This window comes from Salvelinus fontinalis, chromosome 12 (assembly GCF_029448725.1).
Source record: "Salvelinus fontinalis isolate EN_2023a chromosome 12, ASM2944872v1, whole genome shotgun sequence".
NCBI classification, from domain to species: Eukaryota; Metazoa; Chordata; class Actinopteri; order Salmoniformes; family Salmonidae; genus Salvelinus; species Salvelinus fontinalis.
Window position 1 is genome coordinate 44073445 of NC_074676.1, and position 18024 is coordinate 44091468.

At 48.5% G+C, this 18024-nt stretch overlaps 1 protein-coding gene across 2 annotated transcripts in view; it reads left to right on the forward strand.

Annotated features, from left to right (window-relative positions):
- The window catches only part of LOC129867474 (E3 ubiquitin-protein ligase RNF13-like), a 99072-nt gene that overhangs the window by 20489 nt on the left and 60559 nt on the right, over window positions 1–18024 (forward strand). For both annotated transcript variants that reach the window (XM_055940910.1, XM_055940911.1), the window contains exon 4: window positions 5088–5213. In XM_055940910.1, coding sequence (XP_055796885.1) covers window positions 5088–5213 — 126 coding nt within the window. The remainder of the gene's footprint in view (window positions 1–5087; window positions 5214–18024) is intronic.

Genomic DNA, 18024 nt, shown 5'->3' on the forward strand with positions numbered 1-18024 from the left:
TTGGCGTGAGGTTACTGTGAAGCCAGTTGGCGTGAGGTTACTGTGAAGCCAGTTGGCGTGAGGTTACTGTGAAGCCAGTTGGCGTGAGGTTACTGTGAAGCCAGTTGGCGTGAGGTTACTGTGAAGCCAGTTGGCGTGAGGTTACTGTGAAGCCAGTTGGCGTGAGGTTACTGTGAAGCCAGTTGGCGTGAGGTTACTGTGAAGCCAGTTGGCGTGCGGTTACTGTGAAGCCAGTTGGCGTGAGGTTACTGTGAAGCCAGTTGGCGTGAGGTTACTGTGAAGCCAGTTGGCGTGAGGTTACTGTGAAGCCAGTTGGCGTGAGGTTACTGTGAAGCCAGTTGGCGTGAGGTTACTGTGAAGCCAGTTGGCGTGAGGTTACTGTGAAGCCAGTTGGCGTGAGGTTACTGTGAAGCCAGTTGGCGTGAGGTTACTGTGAAGCCAGTTGGCGTGAGGTTACTGTGAAGCCAGCTGGCGTGAGGTTACTGTGAAGCCAGCTGGCGTGAGGTTACTGTGAAGCCAGTTGGCGTGAGGTTACTGTGAAGCCATATGGCGTGTGGTTACTGTGAAGCCATATGGCGTGTGGTTACTGTGAAGCCATATGGCGTGTGGTTACTGTGAAGCCATATGGCGTGAGGTTACTGTGAAGCCATATGGCGTGAGGTTACTGTGAAGCCAGTTGGCGTGTGGTTACTGTGAAGTCAGTTGGCGTGTGGTTACTGTGAAGTCAGTTGGCGTGTGGTTACTGTGAAGTCAGTTGGCGTGAGGTTACTGTGAAGCCATATGGCGTGAGGTTACTGTGAAGCCATATGGCGTGAGGTTACTGTGAAGCCATATGGCGTGAGGTTACTGTGAAGCCAGTTGGCGTGAGGTTACTGTGAAGCCAGTTGGCGTGAGGTTACTGTGAAGCCAGTTGGCGTGAGGTTACTGTGAAGCCAGTTGGCGTGAGGTTACTGTGAAGCCAGTTGGCGTGAGGTTACTGTGAAACCAGTTGGCGTGTGGTTACTGTGAAGCCATATGGCGTGAGGTTACTGTGAAGCCAGTTGGCGTGTGGTTACTGTGAAGTCAGTTGGCGTGTGGTTACTGTGAAGTCAGTTGGCGTGTGGTTACTGTGAAGTCAGTTGGCGTGTGGTTACTGTGAAGTCAGTTGGCGTGAGGTTACTGTGAAGCCATATGGCGTGAGGTTACTGTGAAGCCATATGGCGTGAGGTTACTGTGAAGCCATATGGCGTGAGGTTACTGTGAAGCCAGTTGGCGTGAGGTTACTGTGAAGCCAGTTGGCGTGAGGTTACTGTGAAGCCAGTTGGCGTGAGGTTACTGTGAAGCCAGTTGGCGTGAGGTTACTGTGAAACCAGTTGGCGTGTGGTTACTGTGAAGCCATATGGCGTGAGGTTACTGTGAAGCCAGTTGGCGTGAGGTTACTGTGAAGCCAGCTGGCGTGAGGTTACTGTGAAGCCAGCTGGCGTGAGGTTACTGTGAAGCCAGCTGGCGTGAGGTTACTGTGAAGCCAGCTGGCGTGAGGTTACTGTGAAGCCAGTTGGCGTGAGGTTACTGTGAAGCCAGTTGGCGTGTGGTTACTGTGAAGCCAGTTGGCGTGAGGTTACTGTGAAGCCAGTTGGCGTGAGGTTACTGTGAAGCCAGCTGGCGTGAGGTTACTGTGAAGCCATATGGCGTGTGGTTACTGTGAAGCCATATGGCGTGTGGTTACTGTGAAGCCAAATGGCGTGAGGTTACTGTGAAGCCATATGGCGTGTGGTTACTGTGAAGCCATATGGCGTGTGGTTACTGTGAAGCCATATGGCGTGAGGTTACTGTGAAGCCAGTTGGCGTGTGGTTACTGTGAAGCCAGTTGGCGTGTGGTTACTGTGAAGTCAGTTGGCGTGTGGTTACTGTGAAGTCAGTTGGCGTGTGGTTACTGTGAAGTCAGTTGGCGTGTGGTTACTGTGAAGTCAGTTGGCGTGAGGTTACTGTGAAGCCATATGGCGTGAGGTTACTGTGAAGCCATATGGCGTGAGGTTACTGTGAAGCCAGTTGGCGTGAGGTTACTGTGAAGCCAGTTGGCGTGAGGTTACTGTGAAGCCAGTTGGCGTGAGGTTACTGTGAAGCCAGTTGGCGTGAGGTTACTGTGAAGCCATATGGCGTGAGGTTACTGTGAAGCCAGTTGGCGTGAGGTTACTGTGAAGCCAGTTGGCGTGAGGTTACTGTGAAGCCAGTTGGCGTGAGGTTACTGTGAAGCCAGTTGGCGTGAGGTTACTGTGAAGCCAGTTGGCGTGTGGTTACTGTGAAGCCAGTTGGCGTGTGGTTACTGTGAAGCCAGTTGGCGTGTGGTTACTGTGAAGCCAGTTGGCGTGTGGTTACTGTGAAGCCAGTTGGCGTGTGGTTACTGTGAAGCCAGTTGGCGTGTGGTTACTGTGAAACCAGTTGGCGTGTGGTTACTGTGAAACCAGTTGGCGTGTGGTTACTGTGAAGCCAGCTGGCGTGTGGTTACTGTGAAACCAGTTGGCGTGAGGTTACTGTGAAGCCAGCTGGCGTGAGGTTACTGTGAAGCCAGTTGGCGTGAGGTTACTGTGAAGCCAGTTGGCGTGAGGTTACTGTGAAGCCAGTTGGCGTGAGGTTACTGTGAAGCCAGTTGGCGTGTGGTTACTGTGAAGCCAGTTGGCGTGAGGTTACTGTGAAGCCAGTTGGCGTGTGGTTACTGTGAAGCCAGTTGGCGTGAGGCTACTGTGAAGCCAGTTGGCGTGAGGCTACTGTGAAGCCAGTTGGCGTGAGGTTACTGTGAAGCCAGTTGGCGTGAGGTTACTGTGAAGCCAGTTGGCGTGAGGTTACTGTGAAGCCAGTTGGCGTGAGGTTACTGTGAAGCCAGTTGGCGTGAGGTTACTGTGAAGCCAGTTGGCGTGAGGTTACTGTGAAGCCAGTTGGCGTGAGGTTACTGTGAAGCCAGTTGGCGTGAGGTTACTGTGAAGCCAGTTGGCGTGAGGTTACTGTGAAGCCAGTTGGCGTGAGGTTACTGTGAAGCCAGTTGGCGTGAGGTTACTGTGAAGCCAGTTGGCGTGAGTTTACTGTGAAGCCAGTTGGCGTGAGGTTACTGTGAAGCCAGTTGGCGTGAGGTTACTGTGAAGCCAGTTGGCGTGTGGTTACTGTGAAACCAGTTGGCGTGAGGTTACTGTGAAGCCAGTGGGACAGAACACTGGAGAGCAGCAATTTGTTCAGGAGGGCACAACATTACAGAATATTCAGATAGAAATAGAATGTGCAGAACAGATACGATTATCTGTCTTGTAGAAGAGAATTGTGTCATTCGGCTCTATTCATTACATTTCTGTCTGCAATGTAATGAACGTTTCACTCACTGAAGAAACCCCAGGACACCTCTCCCTGAATGGAAACACTTGAACAGTACCTCAGTGTAATTGGACAGCATCAGGCCCTGAAATTAGGCCTGCCTCTCTCTGGCTGTGTTCTGACAGGCTGAGTCATGCCCGAGGCGGGTCCAAGACTCCAGAGCTGCAGGACCTGCTGGGTTTCATTAGCACAGGGCTCTGTGCATCACACCCTGTGGAGTCTGACTCACTGGGGGTATAGATGTTACCATTTTGGCCAATGTTGGCACCGATATTCCCTTGAAAAGGGCATTATAACTCAAGAACTGCCAATATGGCTACCCTTTTTAAACCAAGTTTACCAGCCAAACACACTTTCACTCTTTTTCCCCCTCTCTCTCTCTCCCTCCCCCCTCTCTCTCCCTCCCCCCTCTCTCTCCCTCCTCCCTCTCTCATTCTCTCCCTTTCTCGTTCTCTCCCTCCTCTCTCTCGTTCTCTCCCTCCCTCCCCCCTCTCTCGTTCTCTCCCTCCCTCCCCCCTCTCTCCCCCCCTCCCCCCTCTCTCGTTCTCTCCCTCTCCCCCCTCTCTCGTTCTCTCCCTCCCCCCTCTCTCGTTCTCTCCCTCCCCCCTCTCTCGTTCTCTCCCTCCCCCCTCTCTCGTTCTCTCTCCCTCCCCCCTCTCTCTCTCCCTCCTCTCTGGTGCTCCCTCCCTCCCTCCCCCCTCTCTCTCTCCCTCCTCTCTGGTGCTCCCTCCCTCCCTCCCTCCCCCCTCTCTCTCTCCCTCCTCTCTGGTGCTCCCTCCCTCCCTCCCCCCTCTCTCTCTCCCTCCTCTCTGGTGCTCCCTCCCTCCCTCCCCCCTCTCTCTCTCCCTCCTCTCTGGTGCTCCCTCCCTCCCTCCCCCCTCTCTCTCTCCCTCCTCTCTGGTGCTCCCTCCCTCCCTCCCCCCTCTCTCTCTCCCTCCTCTCTGGTGCTCCCTCCCTCCCTCCCCCCTCTCTCTCTCCCTCCTCTCTGGTGCTCCCTCCCTCCCTCCCCCCTCTCTCTCTCCCTCCTCTCTGGTGCTCCCTCCCTCCCTCCCCCCTCTCTCTCTCCCTCCTCTCTGGTGCTCCCTCCCTCCCTCCCCCCTCTCTCTCTCCCTCCTCTCTGGTGCTCCCTCCCTCCCTCCCCTCTCTCTCCCTCCTCTCTGGTGCTCCCTCCCTCCCTCCCCCCTCTCTCTCTCCCTCCTCTCTGGTGCTCCCTCCCTCCCTCCCCCCTCTCTCTCTCCCTCCTCTCTGGTGCTCCCTCCCTCCCTCCCCCCTCTCTCTCTCCCTCCTCTCTGGTGCTCCCTCCCTCCCTCCCCCCTCTCTCTCTCCCTCCTCTCTGGTGCTCCCTCCCTCCCTCCCGCTCTCTCTTTAATTTAAACAAAATTCGGGACCCATATTGACTGTTACTTTAGCCATTTACATTTTTTTATTTTATTGAATTGTTATGTCATTTCTGTTATCTTAGTTTAGTATGTGTCTCACCATTTCTCTCTAGTCTAATTGATCTAATTTTAGATGTTTGATCTTCCAGTGAATATTTATTATAGAATCCAGTGAATATTTCCAGCAAATGTTTCTGTTGAGGAGAGCAAAGATAAAAATGGACACCACCGCAATTTTCTGTTTTTGGTATTGGTACGTAAAGTTACTTAGTCGACAGAATCCATCACACGCTGTTTGGTCGAGTTGACCATGTTCCTTAAACAGTTAATAACTGATGCTCTAACTGTACTGTGATGTCACACCAACAGGGCTTTCTGATTGGTGCACGGCCCGCAAATGCCTGCGAGCCCATCGACCCACCCCCTATCCGGGACAACCTCACTGCCGCCTTCATCGTGCTCATCAAGCGCTTCGACTGTAACTTTGACATCAAGGTAAGGTGCATCGCACTCACAAAAACCTCCCTATATGATGTATTATTGGTTTCTCCTAAGTGTCCCCTAGCCACTTATACAACATCAGATATTTTAGCATCCCCCTAATGGTTAATGTTACGATTGGGGTTAGGATATTCTGATCCTAGATATGTGTTTTAATTCTAGCTCAAGGCCCCTTTATGGTCTACGATGAAGTTACCACTTAGCACTGATCCAGAGTCAGTTTCCTCTTTTACCTCCTGATGGGATTGGGAAAGCTGATCCTAAAGCACAACTTCTGCCTCGAGCCCCTCTTACATGCAGCACAGTACACAGGAAATGGCTGTTGCCCAGTCAGGACTTCCTGTTCTGGCACTGTACCCATCCCTCCCTCCACTCATCCCCTGCTTCTCTCGTGTTCCATTAACTTGGTGCCCTCAACGACCCTCTGCAGAAATACAAAGCTGTAAACAAAGGAATTGTCGTCATTTTAACATGGTATTTTTTTATTATTTTTTATTTATTTCACCTTTATTTAACCAGGTTTGCCAGTTGAGAACAAGTTCTCAATTATAACTGCGACCTGGCCAAGATAAAGCAAAGCAGTGCGACAGAAACAACAACACAGAGTTACACATAAACAAACGTACAGTCAATAACACAAAAGAAAAATCTATGTACAGTGTTGTGCAAATGTAGAAGATTAGGGAGGTAGGCAATAAATAGGTCATAGTGGCGAAATAAGTACAATTTAGTATTAATACTGGAGTGATATATGTGCAGATGATGATGTGCAATTAGAGATACTGGGGAGCAAGAGGGTAAGTAATAATATGGGGATGAGGTAGTTGGGTGTGCTATTTACAGATTGGCTGTGTACAGGTACACTGTAAGCTGCTCTGACAGCTGATGCTTAAAGTTAGAGAGGGAGATATAAGACTCCAGCTTCAGTGATTTTTGCAATTCGTTCCAGTCATTGGCAGCAGAGAACTGGAAGGAAAGGCGACCAAAGTAAGCGTTGGCTTTGGGGATGACCAGTGAAATATACCTGCTGGAGCGCGTGCTACGGGTGGGTGCTGCTATGGTGACCAGTGAGCTGAGATAAGGCGGGGCTTTACCTAGCAAAGACTTACAGATGACCTGGAGCCAGTGGGTTTGGCGACAAATATGTAGTGAGGGCCAGCCAACGAGAGCATACAGGTTGCAGTGGTGGGTAGTATATGGGGCTTTGGTGACAAAACGGATGGCACTGTGATAGACTGCATCCAATTTGCTGAGTAGAGTGTTGGTGGCTATTTTATAAATGACATCGCCAAAGTCAAGGATCGGTAGGATAGTCATTTTTACGAGGGTATGTTTGGCAGCATGAGTGAAGGAGGCTTTGTTGCGAAATAGGAAGCCGATTCTAGATTTAATTTTGGATTGGAGATGCTTAATGTGAGTGTGGAAGGAGAGTTTAGTCTAACCAGACACCTAGGTAGTTGTCCACATATTCTAAGTCAGAACCGTCCAGAGTAGTGATGGTGGACGGACGGGCAGGTGCAGGCAGCGATCGGGTTGAAGAGCATGCACTTAGTTTTACTAGCATTTAAAAGCAGTTGGAGGCCACAGAAGGAGTGTTGTATGGCATTGAAGCTCGTTTGAAGGTTTGTTAGCACAGTGTCCAAAGAAGGGCCAGATGTCTACAGAATGGTGTCGTCTGCGTAGAGGTGGATCAGAGAATCACCAGCAGCAAGATCGACATCAATAATGTATACAGAGAAAAGAGTCGGCCCGAGAATTGAACTCTGTGGCACTCCCATAGAGACTGCCAGAGGTCCGGACAACAGGCCCTCCGATTTGACACACTGAACTCTATCTGAGAAGTAGTTGGTGAACCAGATGAGGCAGTCATTTGAGAAGCCAAGGCTATTGAGTCTGCCGATAAGAATGTGGTGATTGACAGAGTCAAAAGCCTTGGCCAGGTTGATGAAGACAGCTGCACAGTTACTGTCTTTTATCAATGGAGTTTATGATATCGTTTAGGACCTTGAGCGTGGCTGAGGTGCAACCATGACCAGCTCGGAAACCAGATTGCATAGTGGAGAAGGTACAGTGGGATTCGAAATGATCGGTGATCTGTTTGTTAACTTGGCTTTCGAAGATTTTAGAAAGGCAGGGTGGATATAGGTCTATAACAGTTTGGGTCTAGAGTGTCTCCCCCTTTGTAGAGGGGGATGACTGCGGCAATCTTTGGGGATCTCAGACGATACAAAAGAGAGGATAGGCTAGTAATAGGGGTTGCAACAATTTTGGCAGATAATTTTAGAAAGAAAGGGTCTAGATTGTCTAGCTCGGCTGATTTGTAGGGATCCAGATTTTGCAGCTCTTTCAGAACATCAGCTGTCTGGATTTGGGTGAAGGAGAAGCGCGGGGGGGGGGGGGGGGGGGGGGGGGGCTTGGGCAAATTGCTGCAGGGGGTGCTGAGATGTTAGCCTGGGTAGGGATAGCCAGGTGGAAAGCATGGCCAGCCGTAGAAAAATGCTTATTGAAACTATCGATTATTATGGATTTATTGGTGGTGACAGTGTTTCCTGTCCTCAGTGCAGTGGGCAGCTGGGAGGAGGTGCTCTTATTCTCCATGGACTTTACAGTGTCCCAAAACTTTTTGGAATTAGTGCTACAGGATGCAAATTTCTGTTTGAAAAAGCTAGCCTTAGCTTTCCTAACTGACTTTGTATATTGGTTCCTGACTTCCCTGAAAAGTTGCATATAGCGGGGGCTATTCGATGCTAATGCAGAACGCCACAGGATGTTTTTGTGCTGGTCAAGGGCAGTTAAGTCTGTGGTGAACCAAGGGCTATATCTGTTTTAGGGAGCGTTTGACAGTGATGAGGGTTGGTTGTTTGACCGCAGACCCATTACGCACGCAGGCAATGAGGCAGTGATCGCTGAGATCTGGTTGAAGACAGCAGAGGTGTATTTAGAGGGAAAGTTGGTCAGGATGATATTTAAGAGGGTGCCCATGGTTACGGATTTAGGGTTGTACCTGGTAGGTTTCTTGATAATTTGTGTGAGATTGAGGGCATCTAGCTTAGATTGTAGGACGGCCGGGGTGTTAAGAATGTCCCAGTTCAGGTCACCTAACAGCACGAGCTCTGAAGATGGATGGGGGCGATCAAGTCATATATGGTGTCCAGGGCAGAGCTGGGGGCTGAAGGGGGTCTATAACAAACGGCAATGGTGAGAGTCTTGTTTCTGAAAAGATGGAATTTTTGGGGCACAGACCTGGATAGTATGACAGAACTCTGCAGACTATTTAGTCTGATAGATAGTCTGCAGTAGATTACAACTCCGCCCCCTTTGTCAGTTCTATCTTGTCGGAAAATGTTATAGTTAGGGATGGAAATTTCAGGATTTTTGGTGGCCTTCCTAAGCCAGGATTCAGACACGGCTAGGACATCTGGGTTGGCGGAGTGTGCTAAAGCAGTGAATAAAACAAACTTAGGGAGGAGGCTTCTAATGTTAACATGCATGAAACCAAGGCTTTTACGGTTACAGAAGTCAACAAATGAGAGCGTCTGGGGAATGGGAGTGATGCTGGGGACTGCAAGGCCTGGATTAACCTCCACATCACCAGAGGAACAGAGGAGGAGTAGGATAAGTGTACGGCTAAAGGCTATAAGAACTGGTCGTCTAGTGGATTTGGAACAGAGAGTAAAAGGAGCAGACATCTGGGCGCGGAAGAATAGATTCAAGGCATAATGTACAGACAAAGGTATGGTAGGATGTGAATACAGTGGAGGTAAACCTAGGCATTGAGTGATGATGAGAGAGGTTTTGTCTCTAGAGGCACCATTTAAGCCAGATTAGGTCACCACATGTGTGGGGGGGTGGAACAAAAGGGCTAGCTAAGGCATATTGAGCAGGGCTGGAGGCTCTACAGTGAAATAAGACAATAATCACTAACCAAAACAGCAGTAGACAAGGCATATTGACATTTAGGGAGAGGCATGTGTAGCTGAGTGATCATAGGGTCCAGTGAGTAGCTAGGCGAGCTGGAGAAACGGCGATTCAGACAGCTAGCAGGCCGGAGCTAGCAGATGGAAAAGACACCTTTACTTTACGCCAACGTCTCAATGCAATCGAGCTCCAACCAAAGAGAGACAGAGACTTGGTTTTTTAAGGACAGTCGAAAGCATCGTTTCTTATACTGAGTTAAAACCCTTTTTTAATAAATGGAAAATCCACAAGACTTTAGTGTAGCAGCATAGTAGGCCTAATTTTCTTCTCCGCAACAAAGGATAGGTTTTTAATGTTTGCGCGGCACGGCACTCTGAACCGTCTCGCTTCGAGTCTGCGGAAAAAAGTGTGTGTGTTTGTGTGGGGTGCGCAGAATGTATAGAAGTTGTGTTTTCCTAATAAGTCCCAGGAACTGTGGAGAACACCACTCCATCCGCCCCATTACTCACCAGAGAGAGACCGAGAGAGAGACCGGGAGGGAGGAGGAGTGGGGGAGGCGATATGAGAGAGAGTGTTTGTGAAGAAAAGGAGGTGAGAGAGAGAAGGGTAGGGAGGGTGGGGGAGGCAATATGTGAGGAGAGAGACCGGGAGAGAGGAGGAGTGGGGGAGGCGATATGAGAGGAGAGGTCAAGGAGTGAAAAGGTCGGGAGAGAGAGACCTGGAGAGAGGAGGAGTGGGGGAGGCGATATGTGAGGAGAGAGAGACCTGGAGAGAGGAGGAGTGGGGGAGGCGATATGTGAGGAGAGAGAGACCTGGAGAGAGGAGGAGTGGGGGAGGCGATATGTGAGGAGAGAGAGAGACCTGGAGAGAGGAGGAGTGGGGGAGGCGATATGTGAGGAGAGAGAGAGAGACGGAATGAAAAGCTCTGATTTTGATCATTTGAGCCGTAGCATCATAGATTGTCTGCCTCTCAGATGACAACGTATGATACATGCTTCAAATGAACAATACTGAGGATGAAGGTGAAGGTGAAAACACACAGTCGTGCACAAGGAAGCACAGTTCCTCACAAGAGGAAAGAAGAGGGAGAGAACACAGGTTTATTGTGTCTGTGAAATCAGAGCAGGAGTAAAGAGAGGATGAGAGGAGACAGAATCACACAGAGATGGTAGGAAGTGAGAGGAGACAGAATCACACAGAGATGGTAGGAAGTGAGAGGAGACAGAATGATAAACAGATTAAGGGAAGAGAAAGAAGAGAACGAGAGAGAGAGAGTAGAACTTTGGAGCTAGCTGTGGTCCCTGGTCTCTCTCCTGCTCCATGCCTTATAAGGCCTTTCTACATCTCACACACACAGACACACAGACATTAACAGAGTGAGGTGTTCCCTGGGTCTGAAACCGGATGACCCCCTCTACCCTCTCCAGTTGTGTGTCAACCAGAGACCGACACAATAGGCCTGACCTCAGATCTGCCTTTATCAGTAAGCACCACCAACAAAAGGACCCAGGAAACTGATCCAAGAACAGTCAATAACACACTCGGACCAGTTAAAAGGACAGTTCAGTCCAAATTCAAGTATTTTACTCTCCCAGTCTTCCCCCAGACCACGAAACAGTCAGTCGGATGTTGAAGCTCCCCTCCCCCTCCACCCCACCAAGCTACACAGCTCCCCTCCCCCCTCCACCCCACCAAGCTACACAGCTCTCCTCCCCCCGCTGCCCCACCAAGCTACACAGCTCCCCTCCCCCCTCCACCCCACCAAGCTACACAGCTCTCCTCCCCCCGCTGCCCCACCAGGTGACACAGCTCTCATCCCCAGTCCACCGCACCAAGCTACACAGCTCTCATCCCCAGTCCACCGCACCAAGCTACACAGCTCTCATCCCCAGTCCACCGCACCAAGCTACACAGCTCTCATCCCCAGTCCACCGCACCAAGCTACACAGCTCTCATCCCCAGTCCACCACACCAAGCTACACAGCTCTCATCCCCAGTCCACCGCACCAAGCTACACAGCTCTCATCCCCAGTCCACCGCACCAAGCTACACAGCTCTCATCCCCAGTCCACCGCACCAAGCTACACAGCTCTCATCCCCAGTCCACCGCACCAAGCTACACAGCTCTCATCCCCAGTCCACCGCACCAAGCTACACAGCTCTCATCCCCAGTCCACCACACCAAGCTACACAGCTCTCATCCCCAGTCCACCACACCAAGCTACACAGCTCTCATCCCCAGTCCACCACACCAAGCTACACAGCTCTCATCCCCAGTCCACCACACCAAGCTACACAGCTCTCATCCCCAGTCCACCACACCAAGCTACACAGCTCTCATCCCCAGTCCACCACACCAAGCTACACAGCTCTCATCCCCAGTCCACCACACCAAGCTACACAGCTCTCATCCCCAGTCCACCACACCAAGCTACACAGCTCTCATCCCCAGTCCACCACACCAAGCTACACAGCTCTCATCCCCAGTCCACCACACCAAGCTACACAGCTCTCATCCCCAGTCCACCACACCAAGCTACACAGCTCTCATCCCCAGTCCACCACACCAAGCTACACAGCTCTCATCCCCAGTCCACCACACCAAGCTACACAGCTCTCATCCTCAGAGATGGATTGTTTCAGCCATAAAAGGAGATAATACACACCGTTGTTGAGTGTCGTGTCTGAGGGAGACATGCCACTCTGTGGTAGTGGATGGAGAGAGGTGTCAGAGAGAGAGGTGTCTGAGGGAGACATGTCACTCTGTGGTAGTGGATGGAGAGAGGTGTCTGAGGGAGACATGTCACTCTGTGGTAGTGGATGGAGAGAGGTGTCTGAGGGAGAGAGGTGTCTGAGGGAGACATGTCACTCTGTGGTAGTGGATGGAGAGAGGTGTCAGAGAGAGGTGTCTGAGGGAGACATGTCACTCTGTGGTAGTGGATGGAGAGAGGTGTCTGAGGGAGAGAGGTGTCTGAGGGAGACATGTCACTCTGTGGTAGTGGATGGAGAGAGGTGTCTGAGGGAGACATGTCACTCTGTGGTAGTGGATGGAGAGAGGTGTCTGAGGGAGACATGTCACTCTGTGGTAGTGGATGGAGAGAGGTGTCTGAGGGAGAGAGGTGTCTGAGGGAGACATGTCACTCTGTGGTAGTGGATGGAGAGAGGTGTCTGAGGGAGACATGTCACTCTGTGGTAGTGGATGGAGAGAGGTGTCTGAGGGAGACATGTCACTCTGTGGTAGTGGATGGAGAGAGGTGTCTGAGGGAGACATGTCACTCTGTGGTAGTGGATGGAGAGAGGTGTCTGAGGGAGAGAGGTGTCTGAGGGAGAGAGGTGTCTGAGGGAGAGAGGTGTCTGGAGGAGACATGTCACTCTGTGGTAGTGGATGGAGAGAGGTGTCTGAGGGAGAGAGGTGTCTGGAGGAGACATGTCACTCTGTGGTAGTGGATGGAGAGAGGTGTCAGAGGGAGACATGTCACTCTGGTAGTGGATGGAGAGAGGTGTCTGGAGGAGAGAGGTGTCTGAGGGAGAGAGGTGTCTGAGGGAGAGAGGTGTCTGGAGGAGACATGTCACTCTGTGGTAGTGGATGGAGAGAGGTGTCAGAGGGAGACATGTCACTCTGGTAGTGGATGGAGAGAGGTGTCTGGAGGAGAGAGGTGTCTGAGGGAGAGAGGTGTCTGAGGGAGAGAGGTGTCTGGAGGAGACATGTCACTCTGTGGTAGTGGATGGAGAGAGGTGTCAGAGAGAGAGGTGTCTGAGGGAGACATGTCACTCTGTGGTAGTGGATGGAGAGAGGTGTCTGAGGGAGAGAGGTGTCTGGAGGAGACATGTCACTCTGTGGTAGTGGATGGAGAGAGGTGTCAGAGAGAGAGGTGTCTGAGGGAGACATGTCACTCTGTGGTAGTGGATGGAGAGAGGTGTCTGAGGGAGAGAGGTGTCTGAGGGAGACATGTCACTCTGTGGTAGTGGATGGAGAGAGGTGTCTGAGGTAGACATGCCACTCTGTGGTAGTGGATGGAGAGAGGAGATCAAGTGAGGGGCTTTGGGCGTTTTAATGGTTGGAATAGCGTGTGTGTGTGTGGCGAAGGGGAGGATTCCAGTACTCCTTTTAGTCATACAGGGCTAACCGATAGCCGGGGAGGTTTTTGGAAACCCACTGGGCCATTGCACCCATCCACATCAGTGGCCTGCTATTTTCAATCGCGGCTATATAATTAATGTTAGTTCACTATGTAGATTATTTAGCACCCGCGTGCCGCACACACAGCCTAGTTGGAGAGGAATCATCTGTCGAGCAGCTCTCAACTGGTTGTTGCACGGACCAGCTCACAGAAGAACGACATCGGTAGGTTGTCAGATCTACCAGTAAATGTTAACTAAGACAACAATGAGTATGCAAACCAGTTATTGAAAATGTTCAGTTGAAAGTCTTGAATGAAAATACCCCCCCCCCCCCCCCCCCCCCAAAAAAAAACCTTCCCAATTTAAATGAAGATTTAAATGATTTAGATGACTGCAAAGTAGGCCTACCAGACAGAATGATATGATGATGAGTTGTATCAATCGGAAGCGGATTTATTTTTCAAACTCTGCCTTCACATGTGGGCTACACTGTAGACCTACGTTGACAGTACAGAAACACTGCAGGCAAAAACAACAGTTTCTTGCTAGGTGCACAATTGTATTTAAAGGGCAACCCCAAAGTGTGATTTTGAGAGTAGAAACTAATGGGGAAAAACCCAGAAAAACTCAACCGAAAAACAGAATTTAAGCAAAAAAAGGGTGTTATTGTGAGGTGATTTTGACCAATCAGCAGGCTACAGTTGTAGGGCCCTATAAAATCAGTATTATCCGTGTTGTGTAATACTGATTTTATAGGGCCCTACAACTGTAGCCTGCTGATTGGTCAAAATCACCTCACAATAACACCCTTTTTGAGATTGCATAAAGTTTCATTTTTCCCCCAATAAATATAAATAATAAAAATGTAAAAAATGTAATTATTTGTGTATGAAGGGTAGGTTATTATAGGCTAGTTTGGTCAGTCTGATTTTAATTAAAGATAAAATCACCTGATATTGAAATGATACACACATCATCCAATACCCTGTGAGATATTGGCCCGGGCCAATAGGGTTGGGCCAAATGCCACTGACAAATTGACCTGAATGTCAAGCCTTGTTTTAGAACAGCAGCCTCCTGGGGTAGAGCTCACAGCTAAAGGAGAAGTGGGGGTGAAGAGGGAGGGGTGTGTGTGCAAGGTTAGCACTTCCTGCATGCTGGGCCTCTGAAATGAGGGGAGATGAAGGGGGGGGGGGGGGGGCTGGTTGGTGACCCATTTGACCCCAGCTGTGGGGGAAAGAAACCCGACACTACACTACACCGCCCCACTTTCTCTCCCCCCCCTTCCGTGTCCGCCTTTCTCTCCCCTCCTTACCAAGCTTCGCCTGGGACAGAAAGCGGAAAGCCGGTGAATCGACCCTTTTCCTGCCCCTCTCACCACGAAACGCACTCTTAATATAGAGGCACAAAATGGCCGTGTTGTGTAACACACATGCTCTGTGTAAAGGCGTCAAAATGCTTCGGTTCGGCTGGCGCCTGTCCGAACTCGGCTAGCCGAACGTAATGAGTGCTCGCATACTCCCTTACAAGACCGTTGCTTGAAAAAACGAGAAAAAAGCAGCAATAGTACTGTTTGTCCATTTTGAAAGTGGAGTGGTCCCTCTTTGAATTAATCCCTACTGTTGACCAATCACAGATGAAGGGGGGCGTAGACTTTGGCTTAAAACTGACTTGCCTCCAGAAAAAAAATGCCCGAACAACAAACAACAAAAAACTTGCCAATGAACAAAAACGTATTTTTACATCGCCAAAGCAAATGGAATAGACAAACTTATATTTCGTTTTTTTTGCCATAAACATATAAAAGTGACAAGTTCTGTTTTATAATACCTGACTGACAGTACAGTTTAGTAGTCATTGACCTTAGCTTTCAGCACCTGGTGTTCCCAGGTCACCTCCCATCCAAACCAGCCCGACCCTGCTTAGGTTCAGTCACTAATTTTATGACTATTACTGCTTTCACTTATAATTTATAGGTATTTTGTCTGTAAAACAAATTGGGTAATGTTTATTTGACACCCTTTACAAACAGGCCCATTTTTACCACAGTCTTGTGATGTGGGTGGGCATCTATTGTAATAAGTCCATTGAAAGGAAAGGGGGATACCTAGTCAGTTGTACAACTGAACGCATTCAACTGAAATGTGTCTTCTGCATTTAACCCAACCCCTCTGAATCAGAGAGGTGCGGGGGGGCTGCCTTAATCGACATCCACGTCTTCGGCGCCCGGGAAACAGTGGGTTAACTGCCTTGCTCAATGGCAGAACAGTAGATGTTTACCTTGTCAATATACATCATCAAAAATAGTCCATAATTGATTCGTTTAGGCAGCTCCTAAGAAACATAAGACTAATGATTTTTGTATTTTTTTTAAACAATGGAATGTTTGTTACATCCAAATAAATTAAATCAATAGTTCATTTATTTTGTTAATTAAACAGACAAGACACACCTACTCCGATCACAGTCAACACACATATTTTGTAGTAAGAATATAATTAAATATAACAGAATAAAATACAAATATTTTTCTCACACAACTTGCATCATGGCATACGTGTGGAACCGCTGTCATATAGTAAAAAGCTGTATTTTGAAACCGAAGCAGAGACAAACCCATGCTTTTTGGATCCACGTTTCATCTCTTTCCTACCCTCACTCCCCTTTTTATTAGGGGAGCAGGCGTAAGGGGCTTATATTGTGAAGGTTTCTTCATCATGATACTTATTAGAAAATAACAGCAATCTATATTTATAGTCTCGTGTTCTTATTTCACAACATCCGCAGGATTTTGGAGTTGCCTTTACACGATCGAGCAAAATAATAGACCTATTATTGCATGCTAAATGTTTCTGATTAGTGATAGATGAGCAAACAAATATATCAGTGAAACCACCTCCACTTATTACCAAAATGTACCGACGGAGATTCAGTGAAACCACCTCCACTTATTACACAAATGTACCGACGGAGATTCAGTGAAACCACCTCCACTTATTACACAAATGTACCGACGGAGATTCAGTGAAACCAACTTCACTTATTACCAAAATGTACCGACGGAGATTCAGTGAAACCAACTTCACTTATTACCCAAATGTACCGACGGAGATTCAGTGAAACCAACTTCACTTATTACCCAAATGTACCGACGGAGATTCAGTGAAAAGAAATCCCATGGATTTATCAAGTCACAGGCGTTTGGTTGGGAGTAGCAAGCAGAGGCTATTAAGAAACTACGAGTGAAAATTATCCACTTGTTAAACTACATTTTAAAATTGTATTTATTGAACCTATATTTAACTTCTTTGGGGCACCCCCCCTTCTCAATTTCCACCTACAGACATACCCTAATCTAACTGCCTGTAGTTCAGGCACAGAAGCAAGGATATGCATATTCTTGGTATCATTTGAAAGGAAACACTCTGAATTTTGTGGAAATGTGAATTGAATGTAGGAGAATATAACACAATAGATCTGGTAGAAGAAAATACAAGGAAATAAACATACGTTTTCTGTTTTTTATTGTTGCTGCATCATCTTTCAAATGACCAAGAACAGCCAAACATACAGATAGGATGCTGTGGATGATTTGAATGAAGAACATAAGAGGGCAACAATAGCTGAGCAAAGCTTTAGACAGATAACTTCAAAAATGAGCGAGCTACATGACATTGAGCATGAAGTCACTCAGGTGTCCCACACAAATGTACCCAAATGTACCCAAGTGGCCGAATTGGTACAGTGATACATTTTGAAGGAAATAACTATATACAAAATACATAAATGCTATTCTAACACACCCCCCCAAAATAAATATATATATATGGGGGGGGGGGAATAAAAATAAACAAACAAATAACAAGGGTAACTATTTACACATTTTCTATTTACAATATTTTATATTTTATAAATAGATAAATATTGTGAAGACCCTCAGCCCTCAGTCCTGGTGCCATGGCCCATAGCAGTCTCTTTCTGCTGTAAAGCAGAGGCTTACTGAACAGGTGGTGCAGGTGATGGGGCATTTCCTGTGACAAAGGGCACAACGTCGCCTCCCCACTGTGCCCTTTTTGCCCTGAGGCACATTCATGCCTGCAGAGATGAATCTGGGCAGGTGAACACCACTGGTTGACAGAGCAGAAGGTGCTGCAGTGGACTTTCCTGGATGAGCAGCTCCCTGAAGGCTAGCTGTGAGATGGGGGGGCTGTCTCTATCAATTTCCTCTATAATTTGGGTAAAATCTGTATACCTAGACTTTGTTTTAGCTTTTCCTGATTTATTCGCCATAATTTAAAGATATAAACTTGTTGAAAATGCTATTGAATATGTACTGCTATGCGTAACACTTGTGGCTCCGTCAAGTAGGATTTGCAATGGCGAATGAACCTCTTTTACGCCAGAGTTTACGACAAAGGCTGGTCTTCAAACGTATAACCAGCTCATTGGCTATCTTCCAAGCTAGATTTCAAGATGATCAGTGGTCATTGGGCCAAAATACAGTCAATCAACGATAGACCGGTCCTACCATTGGTGCGCAATGAGGTCATTGATTGGTGTCTTCAAATCGGTGTGTTTCGGTCAATACTTCCCGGGAAAAGAGCCATCATGTATGGTTGTGTTAGTAACAACCAGAGGATTGCAATGAAACCAACCATGACTGGATAAACGTTTGTTTAGTGTGTGTAATTACCACGAACGCTTCGTCCAAAGTTGAATGAGAGGGAAATCACGACGCAACCAGTTTACAAATGTTTCGTGTTAG